We start from the raw sequence: 14,796 nt of genomic DNA, 5'->3' as shown, positions 1-14,796 counted from the left end.
ATAGTTCCCAAGAATATTTTCTATACTGGGATATTCTATAAAATAGCTTAATTTTCAGTTAGTTTACTGCTTTCAATGACTCAAAGATTTGAGCCTTCAAGAATACACCTACAGCAAAGAATCCAGTGAGCAACCAATTGTCTGTTTAGTTATGGGTCTCCAAAAAGGGGAAGATTTAATAAAAAGGGTTCATATACTGTAAGTTTATTATATGTTAAATCCAGACAGTCAGTGTGTCTTCTCCCAGGATGGGGGAAAAATAATACAAAGTGAAGCAGAAAAAAGTTCATGTCTAAACTGACTAGAGAGATAATGCTGTTGTCCTCCCTGTTTGTTTATTGTTCCATCCAGACCTTTGAAGTCAAAACAATATAAATCTAGACAATTATATTTAGGCACCTTTAAGCATACTTCAGTTACACAATTTCATCAAGTACCAAATTCTCATCTAATATTTTTCTCACACAATGAGTTGCAAGTGTACAAAATATTAAAGCTTTCATGCTGACATGGCTTGCATCAAATTTCACTGAGGTAAGAGAAATATGAGGCATCTAAAAATGAGCGTTTGTGTGTTTGGTCACCTTTGGAGAAAATACAGCACACATTGGCCAAGGTCCAGGAAAACCACTGACAAAACCTGATATTGATGAGTGTCATCATGAGTACACTGGGCCATAAGATGTGCTGCTGTATGTCTGTTGCCAAATACAGTGCAGAGAGTATATGAAACATACCTTGACACAGTAGATTATAATAAGGCTTGCAGCCATGGAACTAATAAGTAATTGCTATTACTGAGTTATTTGCCAAATCATTCAGTTTCACATTATATGAAATTAGTAACTACACCGACTAATAATAATAATAATAATAATAATAATAATAATAATAATAATAATAATAATAAAGTGGTTGCTAGAGGGAACACCTCATGCCCATGTCTACTTAAAGTTTAATGATTCTAAATGTTCTTAGAGTATAAGCAAGACTGTTTCTTGAGGGTGGCTGTCGTCAGAGATAAGATCTTTTTCAGGACTGGACTGGTTCGCAGACTATGATCTACATCTCAGCCGTTGGCACTGAGACGGGAAGGGAGGGATTACACCCTGCGCACAAACACCGCGTCCACGCACCAGTCATGCCGTAAAGGGCCACATTTACTGACTGGTAATCCTTGTCGCAGGTATGACATTCTTCAACGCACCGACATTCCACAGTAAAACCAGAGAAATCCGAGGTGCCAGGAATCTGTTTTTTCGTGCCGGTGTTTGACGTGCTCAACTGAAACAGTCTCTCAGAGTCTATCAAGTGTTTTAGGCGAGTGCCTAGGCAAACATTTAGTTCACAGAAGGATTAAGAATGTAAAAATCTCCATCATCCCTTCGACTAATTCAGGAGTAAGTACAAGTGTCTTGTTGATTCAGAAAGTTTTATTCAGAATGCAGGTAAAAGGTAAACATGCTTTAATGGCATGATGAATGAGTAGAACGATTATCAAAGCTTGAAACGAGAAAAGAGGATAGCATAGGTTTTCTGACCGTCATTTAATCACGTGGGCTATTTATAAACGTCATATATCTGGGGTTTTCCATACACATTTATGTCTATAGCCTACACTTCTATACATTTCAGCAGAATTTTAACATTCTACGGAGTGTGTTTGAAAACAACATCATCATCATCATCATCACCAACAACAACAACAACAAATGGAGTGTATCAATAATTTATTAAATAGTGAAACATTACTATTGAGTAACTTTCATATTGTACCAAAAAGGGGGAGGATACGTTGGTACGGACGTCTATGAGCGAACATGAGTAGCTAAAGTAAACTGAATCTGTATTATACAGATCTGTTTTAACGGGTTGACGCTGTGACCTCGCACATAAACTTCTCTTCTACTGTATTAATTCACTCAGTGCCTTTTTTCCCTCGTGATTGTAATGGTAAGTGTTTGTAACATGCTTAAATGATTGAGACTGAGTAAAACAATTAGCATTCATTTAGACAGAATAAATATATTGTAATCAGATATTATAGTATATTGTAGTCTAAGCTTGCATTCGTCTTTTTTATCTTTATCTATGGTCCTTTTGATCAAATTTATTCTTTTTTAAAGATTCATTCAGCAATAATATTCACTAAAATGTTATAAAAGAGAATCAGTGTTAGATATAAGGTAGTTCATTGCATCCTGCACACCTTTGCATTAGTATGTAGATAGTTATATCTCTCAAAGCCTAATGCTTGGGGAAATGTTTGTTTTTTGGTGAATGAATGGATAAAATGGGTAAAAACAAGGAAGCATTGGAATGGAAGATAAAGCAGATAAAGAAGGTTAGAAAATAGAACTTGGTATCATACACATTTGGTGGTGTTGTTCACGATGTGAAGTTGATGACATTTTTGCAATATGGATCCTAATAAAATGCTGAGCTTGGTTATGGCCCTGCATGCAAGGTAATAAAGATAAGCACAGTTCTTGTCAAATAAAACACCTCTGAGCAAGAAACTGAAAAGTAATTAGGAAACAGCACATTTCTGTCTTCTGTACTTGGCATGCAGTCAGCTTTGAAGCAATGGCGTAACCACATCCTGTACTTTGGGGGGACCAAACCATTTGGTGGGGGTGGGGTCCACAAATGTAATGGTCCTTTTTAGTTCTCTAAGTAATAAAGGCCCAAATATATATATATATATATATATATATATATATATATATATATATATATATATATATGTATATATATATATATATATAATTTACGTGACCTTTATATTTAGGACCAAAATAACTACAGTAAGGTCAGTGTGTATTACAATACAAAAACTACTTAGATTAGATGGTTTATTATATTTCAGTTTTACTCACTCTCTACCCCCAGGCAGGCTTTCATCTTATTATGTACAGATATAGTGAATATGTTCCAAACAGTAGACCAAATATGAATTACAAAACTTTCAGTCAGCTTACCCTTTTTTCTGCTGTACCAAAAATTACATAATTTGATTGGCTTTTCATTATTGTCATAATGTCTCTGTAAAACGACATGACTGTGTCAGCAAGCCAGACAAAATTACTTACACAAAAGTATTTACTTACCCTCAAGTTGTTCTAAACCTGTACGCTGTTTTCAGTGTAACACAAAAGGAGAATTTTGAAGAATGTTTACACAGCTATACAGAAAAGCAGTCCATATGACACAAAGCTCTCATATGGCCGCTTGGAGTATAGTTTTTATGGCGCCTTTATAGTGCACCTTTAAAGCACATGATCACTATCTTCTGCCATTTTATGGAATAGAGCTGCAATAGAGTGGAAAAGAGTGGGGGATCGTCTTTTATGTTATGAAAAGTAACATAAAAAGTCATTTTCATTTTTAGGTGAACTATCCCTTAAACTTTTTGAGCACAGACCTGACAAGAACCTACAGACTAGCATCAAAATACAATGGTTGCAGACACTTGGGGGTTTATTGTCCAGAAAAGAGAATTGGATTGCAGGTTACCACATTGTTATAATGTGATATTATTAGAAATTTGTAATATTTAAAATTTATGTACTACAGTGTACAGGTAACGTGGTTATGGATTATTTTATTTTTATTTCTCAAAATATTAAATATCAAAAGTAGATGACGAAACTTAAAACATTATATCAAATGTAGACAATACATTTTACAATTCTTTGGTCATTCATTTAATGTAAGATTTGTAATGAATGTAAGATTTTACATTTTTATTGTTTCTTTATTCTATTCTAAATATATAAGAAATGCTACATAATTTTAGCTGTTTACAAATGTACAATGTTAAGGCCATGCCAACACCCTTTGATTATGTTTATACACCACATTAATAATAACCCATGCTGTTATATCTCTACATAGATCCAAATGGCAGATGTGAGAGTATTTACTTTGTTCCTGCTTGTGTTTGGCATCCAAGCATCACTCCTCATCTTACCATTTCAAGCTGAACAATCCTGTCTGATATCTGCTGACCAGCGCACAGCAGACTGCCGAGGCCAGCGACTGGAGCAAGTGCCTGTGGAGGAACTGCCTTCTTCCCTAGAGAAGCTAGATCTTTCCTATAACATTCTACAGGTTATCAGAAATGATGATTTCATTGAACTACCTCTCCTCACCGTCCTCTGGCTTAAGTTTAACAATATATCTTTGATTGAAGATGAGGCCTTTCACAAAAATCTACTACTGGAAGAAGTGAATATGTTCAATAACTCAATGACTACCATTCCATCAAAAGCTCTTGCACCACTCAGCAGGCTTAAAATTTTAGAGATGGCAAATAATCTCTACACTGAGGCAACTCTGGATGATGTGTTTTTGAATTTCAAGAGTCTAAAACTATTGTCCTTGGGTGGTCCTGTTCTGAGCACTTTGAAAAAGGGGGATCTTGATGTGTTAGCCAACATACATCTGGAGAGGATTGCTATTAGTACTGGTTCTAGCCTGGATGTTTATGATCCAGGGTATCTCAAGAACATCCAAACTGCAAATTTGTGGCTGGATATAGCCATAGATAACAGAACATATGCACTTCCTCTGATACTAAAAGACATTGAAAACAAAACATTTGAAGCCATTCGTTTCCGTAATCTCTTTGCGTTTATGTACTATACCGACACAGAGGATATTTTCTATGGCTTACAAAATATAAACTCCCAGTTGCTGACCTTTCACCATGGGAAATTCAATGAGGACCTCCTAAGAATGGCCCTTATGAATTTAGCAAAAAGTGAGATTAAAGCTCTAGGACTGTTCTTCGTTGATTTTACCCTGTCACAAACATTTGTGAATAGTGAGGAGGAATCCAGTCTGACAAACCTAGCACTGGACATGTTGGTTTTGTCGTAAGTATTTCATCTGTTTATATGAACAAGGACATGTACCTCTTCTTAATATCTCAAGATCATATAAAATAGTCAGAATGAACAGTTGCCCTGATTGTTATGTTTGATTTTACAGGGATATCAGCAACCCAGACATCCTACGCTTTGACTGGAGTTTTACATGGTTAAACAAGATCCGTCACCTACGCATCAACAATGTGAATTTTAATATTGTGCCCTGTGATGCATGGGAGGAGATGAGAGGGGTTGAAATACTTGATGTATCCAAAAACAATCTTAAGGACAATTTTCTCTTTACCCAGCAATGTGACTACACAGATATAATGTCAGCGCTTCACACCTTTAATCTCAGCAATAACAAACTGACCAGCCTCAGCTCTTTTGCATCTCTTGCTGGGGAGTTTAGTAACCTACAGGTAATTGACATCAGTCACAACCAGTTGGGTTTTAAAGGGAACAGCCCCTGCTCTTGGAAACAGAACATCACCACAGTCATCGCTAACCATAACAGTATGGTTATTGACAGCTTCAGATGTCTCCCAACTACTGTATTGTACCTCGATCTCTCCTACTGTAATTTAGACCAATTAGATGTGAACTACTTCAGGAAGGCCATCAATCTGAAGGAGGTCTACCTCAGTGGTAACAAAATTAAATTCATTCCCTCTGACTGGAAGAGCCCCAGTTTAAAGTCACTGGCTTTGGACGGAAACTCTTTTGGGATTATTAGCATGAGGTCTTTCAAGGGAATGCCTAACCTGGAGCAACTCAGGGCAGGTAACAACCCTTACTATTGTACTTGTGAGCTCCACAATTTCATACAGGAAACTGCAATCAAGGGCAATGTTAACATCACAGACTGGCCGGAAAACTACAGGTGTTACCACCCAGAAGACCTACTCAATACAATGGTATCTCATTATCTCCCTGGTCAGATAGTGTGTGATATCAGGCTGGTCATTGCTACCTCTGTAGTCACCACGGCAGGTGCCGTGCTAGCACTCATGCTAATATGCTATTTCTTTAATATACCATGGTATGCTAAAGCTACATACCAAATCCTTAGGGCCAAGTATAGGTCTCATAAAGAAGAACTAAAGCTTTCCATGGACTATACTTTTCATGCCTTCATTTCCTATAGCCACTCAGATGCAGACTGGGTAAGGGATGAGCTGTTACCATGTCTGGAGAACTGTAAGCCCCCTTACCGTCTTTGTATCCATGAAAGAGACTTTATGCCAGGAAAATGGATCATTGACAACATAATTGAGAACATTGAAAACAGTCGGAAGGTACGTAAAATGAAATTCAAGCCCACAGAGGAAAGAATACAATAAGTCCAAATGATTTAATGGCATACAAAAAGTAAAATAATGCATACTATAGCTTACATTTTAAATTTACTTACTTATTGTTGAAAGCCATACAAATGGATATAGACATACAATAACATGTTTGTCTAAACTGTTAGAATTTCATCCTTTCCAAGTTGACAGGTCACATGCATGAGTGCACTTTAACCATTTTGCAAAACATTCTAACCACCTGTTTCATTGTTAAGGTTATCTTTGTCCTGTCACGGCACTTTGTGAACAGTGAGTGGTGCAACTATGAGCTCTACTTTGCCCAGCAGCGAGCCATGGGCATGGGCAAGACCAGTGATGTCATCCTAGTGGTGAAGGAACCCATCGATCCAAACTCCCTGCCCAGCAAGTACTGTAAACTCAAAAAGATGCTGAGCAACAAAACCTATTTAGAGTGGCCTGAACAGCCCAAACATCAAGCCTTCTTCTGGGAGCAGCTGAGGAGTGTCATGGGAAAACCTAACCTCACACGGCAGTTTTCATCCTCCATGCGCAGGTGTTCCACAAGAATGAACACAGTGTCTGTGATTGAGCTAGTCCACGAGAATCAAAAGTCTGCAGATTCTGGTCCAAAGATAGATGAGGCATCAGAGATTAAACTTCAGATTGAAGGAAAAGCTTGAGGTCTTCCACAGAAAAGCTCAGAGGATCACTCAGGATATCACTGATGTAGATAGCTTAATATTAATGAACAGTGAATAAGTTGTGCTGATGCATATCACAATGAAGTGCATCTTGCGAAAGCTATTAGTGCTTTTCCACTGGATGGTGCTGCACTGCTCAGTGCAAAAAACTAACCATGATCCCGCATGTTGTCATTTTTCCACTGCCAAGCAAGCTGTTCCACAATCTAATTACCCGTGCTGAATTTGTTTACTGTTCTTGCCCACATACCATGCAACCAAGCTGGTATATATACAGACAGATGACAATTTAAAGGAAAAAAACAACATGAAGTGTCTTAGTAAGATGTCAGGCTACCACAAGCTTCAGTGCTCCTTGGCATATATTCTACAAGTCTCTGGAACTATGCTGAAAGGATAAACAGCATTTATGCAAAGGATATTCCCTCAATTGGTGTTTTGATCATGGTGGTTGAGAGCACTGTCTAACACATCGGTTCAAAATTTCCCATAGGTGTTAACGTGGGTTGAGATCAAATGACTGTGAAGGCCACTCACATCAGGATAAAGATGTTTCTCATAGGATAAATGTGATCAGTCAGAGCAGCTTTGAATTGATTTGCGATGGTCGTTTCCTTTAAGAAGACAGTGGACCAAAACATGCCAGCAATATTCCCTCCATAGCATTAAAGAGCAGCCAATTTTTCCTTTCATTTGTCAATCATCCTTTAAATAGTGTTGATCATTGATTGGTCAAACACAAACTTCACTGACTTCACTGATTAATGTCTCTAGCTAAAGTCTCTTTTCTACTAGCAGAGAAATGTCCAGTAGGGACTGACTGCCAACGTTTCTTCCTCTTTTAAAAGGCATTTCTTTAAAGATGCAACACGGTTTTATCTAACAGTATAATGTCTTTTTTATTCATTAATCAGAGTAAAGTTTTTTTCTTATGTTATATTGTACATTTCTTACTTGAGACCCAAGTAAATTCTGATTCACTTTGTTTGCTCCCTACATAGAATATAGCACAACAGTACACCCTACCTTGTGTCCTACATGCATGGTATAGAACATCATTTGAGATTCAGCTACAAAAAATACATACACTCACCAAGCACTTTAATAGGAACACTATACTCATACTGGGTAGGACCTCCCTTTGCTCTCAAAACAGCCTCAATTCTTCATGGCATGGATTCCACAAGATGCTGGAAACATTCCTTTGAGATTCTGGGCCATGTTGTCATGATTGCATCACACAATTCCTGCAGATTTTTCAGGAGCACGTTCATGCTGTGAATCTCCCGTTCTACCACATCCCAAATGAGTTTTATTGGATTCAGATCCGGTGACTAGGAAGGCCACTGAAGAACAATGAACTCATTGTCATGTTCATGAAACCAGTTTGAGACGAGTTTTGCTTTGAGACATGGTGCATTATCATGCTGGAATAGCCATTAGAAGATGGTAAATTGTGGCCATGAAGGGATTCACATGGTCAGCAACAATATTCAAATAGGCTGTGGCATTCAAGTGATGATTGATTGGTATTAACGGGCCCAAATTGTGCCAAGAAAACATTCCCCACACCATTACCCTAGCTCCGCCAACCACAAGGCAGGTTGGGTCCGTTGATTCATGCTGTTGGTGCCAAATTCTGATCCTACCATCTGTGTGCTTCAGCAGAAATCAAGATTCATCAGACCAGGCTATGTTTTTCCAGTCTTCAACTGTCCAGTTTTGGTGAGCCTGTGCCCACTGCAGACTCAGCTTTCTGTTCTTGGCTGACAGAAGTGGAATCCGATGTGGACTTCTGCTCTTGTAGCCCATCCACCTCAATGTTCAATGTGTTGTGCATATGGATATGCTTTTCTGTTCACCACAATTGTACAGCGTGGTTATCTGAGTTACTGTAGCCTTTATGGCAGTTCAAACCGGTCTGGCCATTCTCTGTTGACCTCTGCGTTTCTGTCTGCAGAAGTGCTGCTCATTGGATGTTTTTTTCTTTATTGCAGCATTCTGAGTAAACTCTAGCGACTGTTGTGTGTGAAAATCCCAGGAGAACAGCAGTTATAGAAATACTCAACCAGCCCGCCCAGCACCAACAATCATGCTACGGTCAAAATCACTGAGATCACATTTTTTATGTGAACATTACCCGAAGCTGCTGGTCCGTATCTGCATGATTTTATGCATTGCACTGCTGCCACATGATTGGCTGATTTCATAATTGCATGAATGAGTAGGTGTACAGGTGATCCTAATAAAGTAGTCTGTGAGTGTACATGTTCCTTGTGTTTAATAATGTTTGCACTCAAACTTCTCTGTATTTTCATTAAAGATTAAAGTATTGACACACTTGGCTGCATTTTGATGCATGCAAAGCCAATGAGCGAAAGTTTGCTTCTTTGTATCTTCACTAAATATTGAACTTGGATGTGGGTGGACACACTGCCATTAAAACAAAATCGCTATGCCTTGTGCTAAATAGTTCAGCCTGTTTGAGAAGACATGCAACAGTGCCACACACATTTTAGAATTTAGAATACGAGATGCCTCACATCATCTTTTTTTATTTTAGTTTAATTATTTGTACTACTTTTGCCCATTAGTAGTCACCCAATAGGCTCCAGAGAATCTTCCTACTTTCATACAGAGTTTATATACATAGGGTAAAGCTCTGTAGCGCTATAAATATTTGCATAATCAGGCATTAACATGGTTTGGGGTGATTCACACCTCAGAGAGTGAGGTTTGAGTAACATTAATTCAGAGTGACTTAACACAAGTGAATGTGAAAACTATCCCATGTCTATTAGCAGGTATTATAATAGTTGATGATCCTCAAAATTGTTTGCAGCTGTTTCAAAATGTGTTTTTTTAGTCTTTTGAATGAATTGTAATCCTGTATTTAAAACAATGCATTTTAAAAATAATTTGAAGTGCCAAATTAATTTGTGTGTAATTCAAAATAACAGACAGACATTACAAACCTATATAAGCCATGAATAATCAGTAAAAACAGGCCAGTTATCTAGAACAGCAGTCTTATTTTTATCAGCATTGCTAAACAATTTCTAAAATGTGTATTGTTGTTTTTTTCTTTTAATTAGATGTAGCTTGGTGAAGTTTATAGGATCAACTTTATTTGTATGACGTTTCAGAGGCAAACTAACTTTATATGATGTAAAACCTAATTATGTTTTTGCTGTAAAACCAGCATATGTTTCATGCTGTAACCAGATGATTACATTGGAATTGTCTTTGGTTAAACTGAGCCTGTTGGCCTTTTGGCAAATTTAACTGAGTATATTTATTCAAAAAATATAATACTCTGCAGTACCACCATGATTCACTGGGTGGCCCCAGCCCACAGGGTGAAAACAACTTTTTATGTCTAATCTCTACATCATAGCAATGCATAATTTAAAAATACTCCACATCCCATTGTATTATCATGGATGAAGAAATGCAGCATTTGACAGAAACAAAAATGTATACATAAAGGAATAAATTGATAAATTAATGATAAGAAAATTTCATAAATAAATTAAAACAAACAAAAAATAATATATGACACTTTTAAAAACTATTTTATCTACATCAGTATGCATGCAAAGAACAAATACATAGTAGAATACACAGATAAATACTGAAATTAATACATTACGCGAATTAGGGGCATTTTTCTGAACTTATTATTAATAATAATAATAATAATAATAATAATAATAACAATACATTTTAAATAAAATTAAAAATAATAATCCAGTTCTTTATGTCACTGATACAGGCACTTATCAGGATATGGTGTGGCTGTAAAAAGGCAGGCAGAAACATAAATCTTGTTTATGTAAACATAAATCTTGATGTGTCATCAGCATAAAGGCTGTGATGATAGATAACGTGGCCATAAGGAAAAGCAAATAGATTGTAAAGGGAAGAAGACCAAGAACAGAACCCTGAGAGGCACCATGAGCTGAGGGTAATAGTGGAAGATATGTGTTTCTCAACTGAAATGAAATATTGTCTGTCTGTTTGATGGGACTTAAACCAAGAGAGGGATAAAACTGTGATAACAATGGTTGAGAGATGGACAAGGTGTATGACATGGCATGTTGTCAGCTGACAAGCTCAGCTCAAGGCAGATAAAAGTATAGTAAGACCACCAGAATCCATGGGGTGTATAAGATCATTAGCAACCTTGACAAGAGCTGTCTGAGTGCTGAGATAGGCGAAAACCAGACTGAAAGTGATCATAATTATTGGAGACTATAGGTGGACTTGCAGCTGGGAAGCAATAACTCTTTCCATGACCTTACTACAAAATGGAGATTAGAGATGGGTTTAGCTGTTTACCAGAATGGGATCCCGCTCATGCTTTTAAAGAATAGGTGGATCTACCACCTTATTTAATTCCAACTGAATAGTAGCAGAGGCAATTGAACAATTAATAAAGGAGGAAATGGAAGCAGTCAGATCATTTTAAGGTGGTGGGGTCAAGATCTAACTGACAAAATGATGAGTTATATCTCATGGTTATCCCAATTACAGAGGATGGGCGCGTCTGGTTATCCATGACATTGTTAAAACTACGGCTCTCAGACACTCACTGAACAGAGCAGACGCAGAGAGAGTGTGTTCTTGTCTACGACACACACAAATTTACTTTAAAATAATTCAAACTTGCTTTTGTAATGATGAAAAAGTTATTAATGTATTTTTCGTTGACTTCCTTGCTCCTTGTGATAATGTGTTCCTTTGTTGTTTGGGCGTTTAAGGAAGCGCCTATAGGGGGCGAGGAGTGACCTGGGGTCTGACACACAGCTAATTAGAGCACGCAGGTGAACCGCTGATATTTAATGCGTGACATGCAGAAAGGGAAGACAGTTTTGACTCTCTTCAGGTATCAGCTGCAGCTTTCACTTTTTCGGTAAGATAATTAATTTCTCCTTTTTGTTTACTTACTTGAAAAGGCAACAACCAAAAATAATCTTTAGCCTAGAAAAGAGACAGGCTAAGTAATGTGAAATTGGTTAGAATTAAACGAGAACAACACTCAAGGAAAAATGATCCTAAACGCTATCTTTTCTTTTCGCTGCAATTGTACTTTAAAGTGTATGCGTACATTATTTTAATTATTTGACATTTTTAGTATGTATCTGGAAATGTGTATATTTAAAAAGATTTAAGGTGTATAATTTGACCATGATTAGAGTAGAGCTTCAAAGTACACTACATGCACCGTTCTGAGTAAAAGGTGCATACTAAAATGTAAGTTGTAAAAGGTTTTCTATCCATCCCTGTGACAAAGAAAGAAGGAGCTCTGTTTTTATTTATTGCTTTTTATTAGGATTCATGTCTGGTTTTAAGTTTACTTCATAATTATATTACAGAGTACTGTTAGATATTCACACAATGTAGCTTAGAAAGCTAAGATGATTAAGTGATGATGCCCAAGGATATCATACTTGGTGTAGGTTATGGCATCCTGTGGGTGGTTTTACTATTTAAATAGCTGTCTAGATTTATCTTCTTTTTGTTCAAAACTTCAAATTGGGTATCAGAATGATGGGCCTGCTAAAGTTGTCACTTTATTTTGGATATTTTAATGTTTTCTAGAAGAATTACATTAAGAACATGACTTTATTTTAGATGGCCATTCTCAACCTTTTAAACTGCAACAAAAGACTACTTAAATATTTGATGCATGTCAGTCCTCCTATTCCCTCTGAACATCAGTCTCCTGGGGCCAAACAACTTGTTACCCGGAGACACCAGATCCCTCCATAGCAGTGAGAAATTGGTCAGTGGATTGGAGTTGTTAAGGGGTCAGCAGGTGTTCATAATGGGTAGAAGAGGAGTGTGTGTAATTGAGAATAGGATATGTTGTTCCTCTAAGGAATTCCATTACTGGAGAATCTTTGAAAAGAATTATAAATGTTAAGTTACTTTACCTAGAGAGTTGATTACAAATGGGTGATGTATTAATGTGCCTTTATTAATTTAGAACGATGTTAATGAATGATCAGCACTAACAGGCTTGATTGGACCTTAATGCTTCACACAGGGAATCACTGTAGAAAAATGGTTTCTCAGTTGGAAAGTGCAATGGACAGCCTTATCAAAGTCTTCCACACATATTCTTCCAAGGAAGGGGACAAATACAAACTGAGTAAAGCTGAGATGAAGAGCCTTCTACAAGGAGAACTAAGTGACTTCTTAGCTGTGAGTACTACGTGTATTGTTCTCTGCTTGATATCGCTCTGCTTGTATTTTCTCACTAGTTGCTTTGGATAAAAGTGAATGTTTAAATGAGTTAACTTTCTATGCTATATTAAACTCTTGGCTAAAATTTGTTAAATACAAGTCTGAGACTACTGCATTCTCATTCCAGGCAAGCAAAGATCCACTGGTTGTGGAGAAGATAATGTCTGATCTAGATGAGAACCGAGATGGAGAAGTGGATTTCCAGGAATTTGTAGTTCTGGTGGCAGCACTTACTGTGGCATGTAATGACTTCTTTGTTCAGTGTATGAAAAACTGATACCTGTTCAGGTCATCTGGACTTTCTCTTCTGCGTTAATAAAGTGTATTGCACTGAGCACATGATCATTCTTTTGTATAAAACCACCATGGTACTTTGCCATTGAAGAGCCTGGATGCAAATCCCTAGTAGGTCTTCATGGAAGCAGTTTGGACCCCTTTATCCACCAATGAAAGGTGTAGCAGCAAACATGACCTTTTCATTTTGGACTACCACATTTGGATCCTGTTGCCATTATTTTAGAATTACTAGTTGACTGACTGCAAGAACATGTAAGTTTGAAGGCAACTAAAGTCATTTTATGTTCACCTGGAGGAGCTTTTAGAAATGTAAAGCACTGATAGCATTGTACTGCAGATAAATTTTTCATGACCAAATGTGAAAATCACTTCACAGTGGGCACTATGAAACTTATTGTGATTGTAATAAAACACATACTGATATTTTAGCGATTGGACCCCAATTTAGCAGGCCGTACTGGCTAGGTGATAAAGGATGTTGGAAGGGTGAGGGGTCAAATTCCTGCACTGCCAAGATGCCATATGTTGGGCTCTTCAATGAGATTCCAAGCCATGGCAGAGCATTCTATGGTTGGCCTTTGTGCTCTGATCTCAATTTTTTTTTTTTTTTTTTTTTTCCAAGGGAACTAGGCAAAGAAACAGTTTGTTCTGTGCACATTTATATCAAAAGCCACCAACATCTATATGGCCTCAACAGCTCAAACACTTTGCTACCTTCTAGGCCTAGGTGAGAAGTGTCCCAGGTAACAAAATACCACACAGGGGTTCTTGGCCCTCATGAACTCTTGTATTAAAAGAATTGAACACTGTGGGGTCAATTTAAACTCCACAGATTCAGGACAGCACTGATGCAGATTGTTTAAAGCTACAGTAAATACTTTCATGCAATAGTCCTGTAACAGTTATTCAGTTAGTGCTCCTTGAATTGGTGGCAATGCATTTGCCAGATCAGGTACAGCAAACAATAATCTCAATCTTTATGCATGAAAGAAATCCAACTTGATCGTGACAAGCAGCCAATTCAGAGGAGGCAGTGAAGAAAGTTCAATATCAATAAGATGATTTAAGTATCTGTCTTGAGAAATGCTTTGTGAGGAAACCATGATTAGCAGATTCAGTTAGTCATTTAACAAACAAATATGTGAGGGGTAGGTTATGAATCCAATAGTTGTAAATTGCAAATATATGTACCTTCATGAGTTCGCACTGTTGTGGGTTCATGCCAGTTCTCTAATTTACACTGATGAATGCATACAAACGCTACTTGAGTGGTAATAGCCCCACCTTCTGGAGAATCTTCAGCTTGCATAAGGCGTGCGAGTTTATAAATGAGGTGACGTGATTAAGTGGAGGTGAGGT

General features: G+C 37.3%; 2 protein-coding genes across 3 annotated transcripts; both read left to right on the top strand.

Annotated features, from left to right (window-relative positions):
- Positions 1-1,097: 1,097 nt before the first annotated feature.
- tlr18 (toll-like receptor 18) lies at positions 1,098-7,405 on the top strand. Of its 2 annotated transcripts, none has more exons than XM_053629515.1 (4): positions 1,098-1,400; positions 3,898-4,880; positions 4,996-6,172; positions 6,442-7,405. In XM_053629515.1, exons 2-4 carry the CDS (start codon positions 3,904-3,906, stop codon positions 6,865-6,867), a joined length of 2,580 nt encoding a protein of 859 aa, XP_053485490.1. In that variant the 5' UTR covers positions 1,098-1,400; positions 3,898-3,903; the 3' UTR covers positions 6,868-7,405. The 2 variants fall into 2 exon arrangements, with proteins under 2 accessions (XP_053485490.1, XP_053485499.1); XM_053629524.1 differs by having other exon boundaries at positions 1,105-1,186.
- A 4,276-nt stretch (positions 7,406-11,681) lies between these two features.
- LOC128610305 (protein S100-A1) lies at positions 11,682-14,724 on the top strand. The gene is made up of 3 exons (XM_053629543.1): positions 11,682-11,803; positions 12,941-13,098; positions 13,268-14,724. The coding sequence occupies exons 2-3, from the start codon at positions 12,958-12,960 to the stop codon at positions 13,415-13,417; spliced, it is 291 nt and encodes a 96-aa protein (XP_053485518.1). The 5' UTR covers positions 11,682-11,803; positions 12,941-12,957; the 3' UTR covers positions 13,418-14,724.
- The last annotated feature ends 72 nt before the right edge of the window (positions 14,725-14,796 follow it).

Source organism: Ictalurus furcatus, chromosome 1 (assembly GCF_023375685.1).
Source record: "Ictalurus furcatus strain D&B chromosome 1, Billie_1.0, whole genome shotgun sequence".
Lineage (NCBI taxonomy): Eukaryota > Metazoa > Chordata > Actinopteri > Siluriformes > Ictaluridae > Ictalurus > Ictalurus furcatus.
Note: the sequence above shows the minus strand (reverse complement) of the source record. Positions and strands in the feature narration are given on the sequence as shown.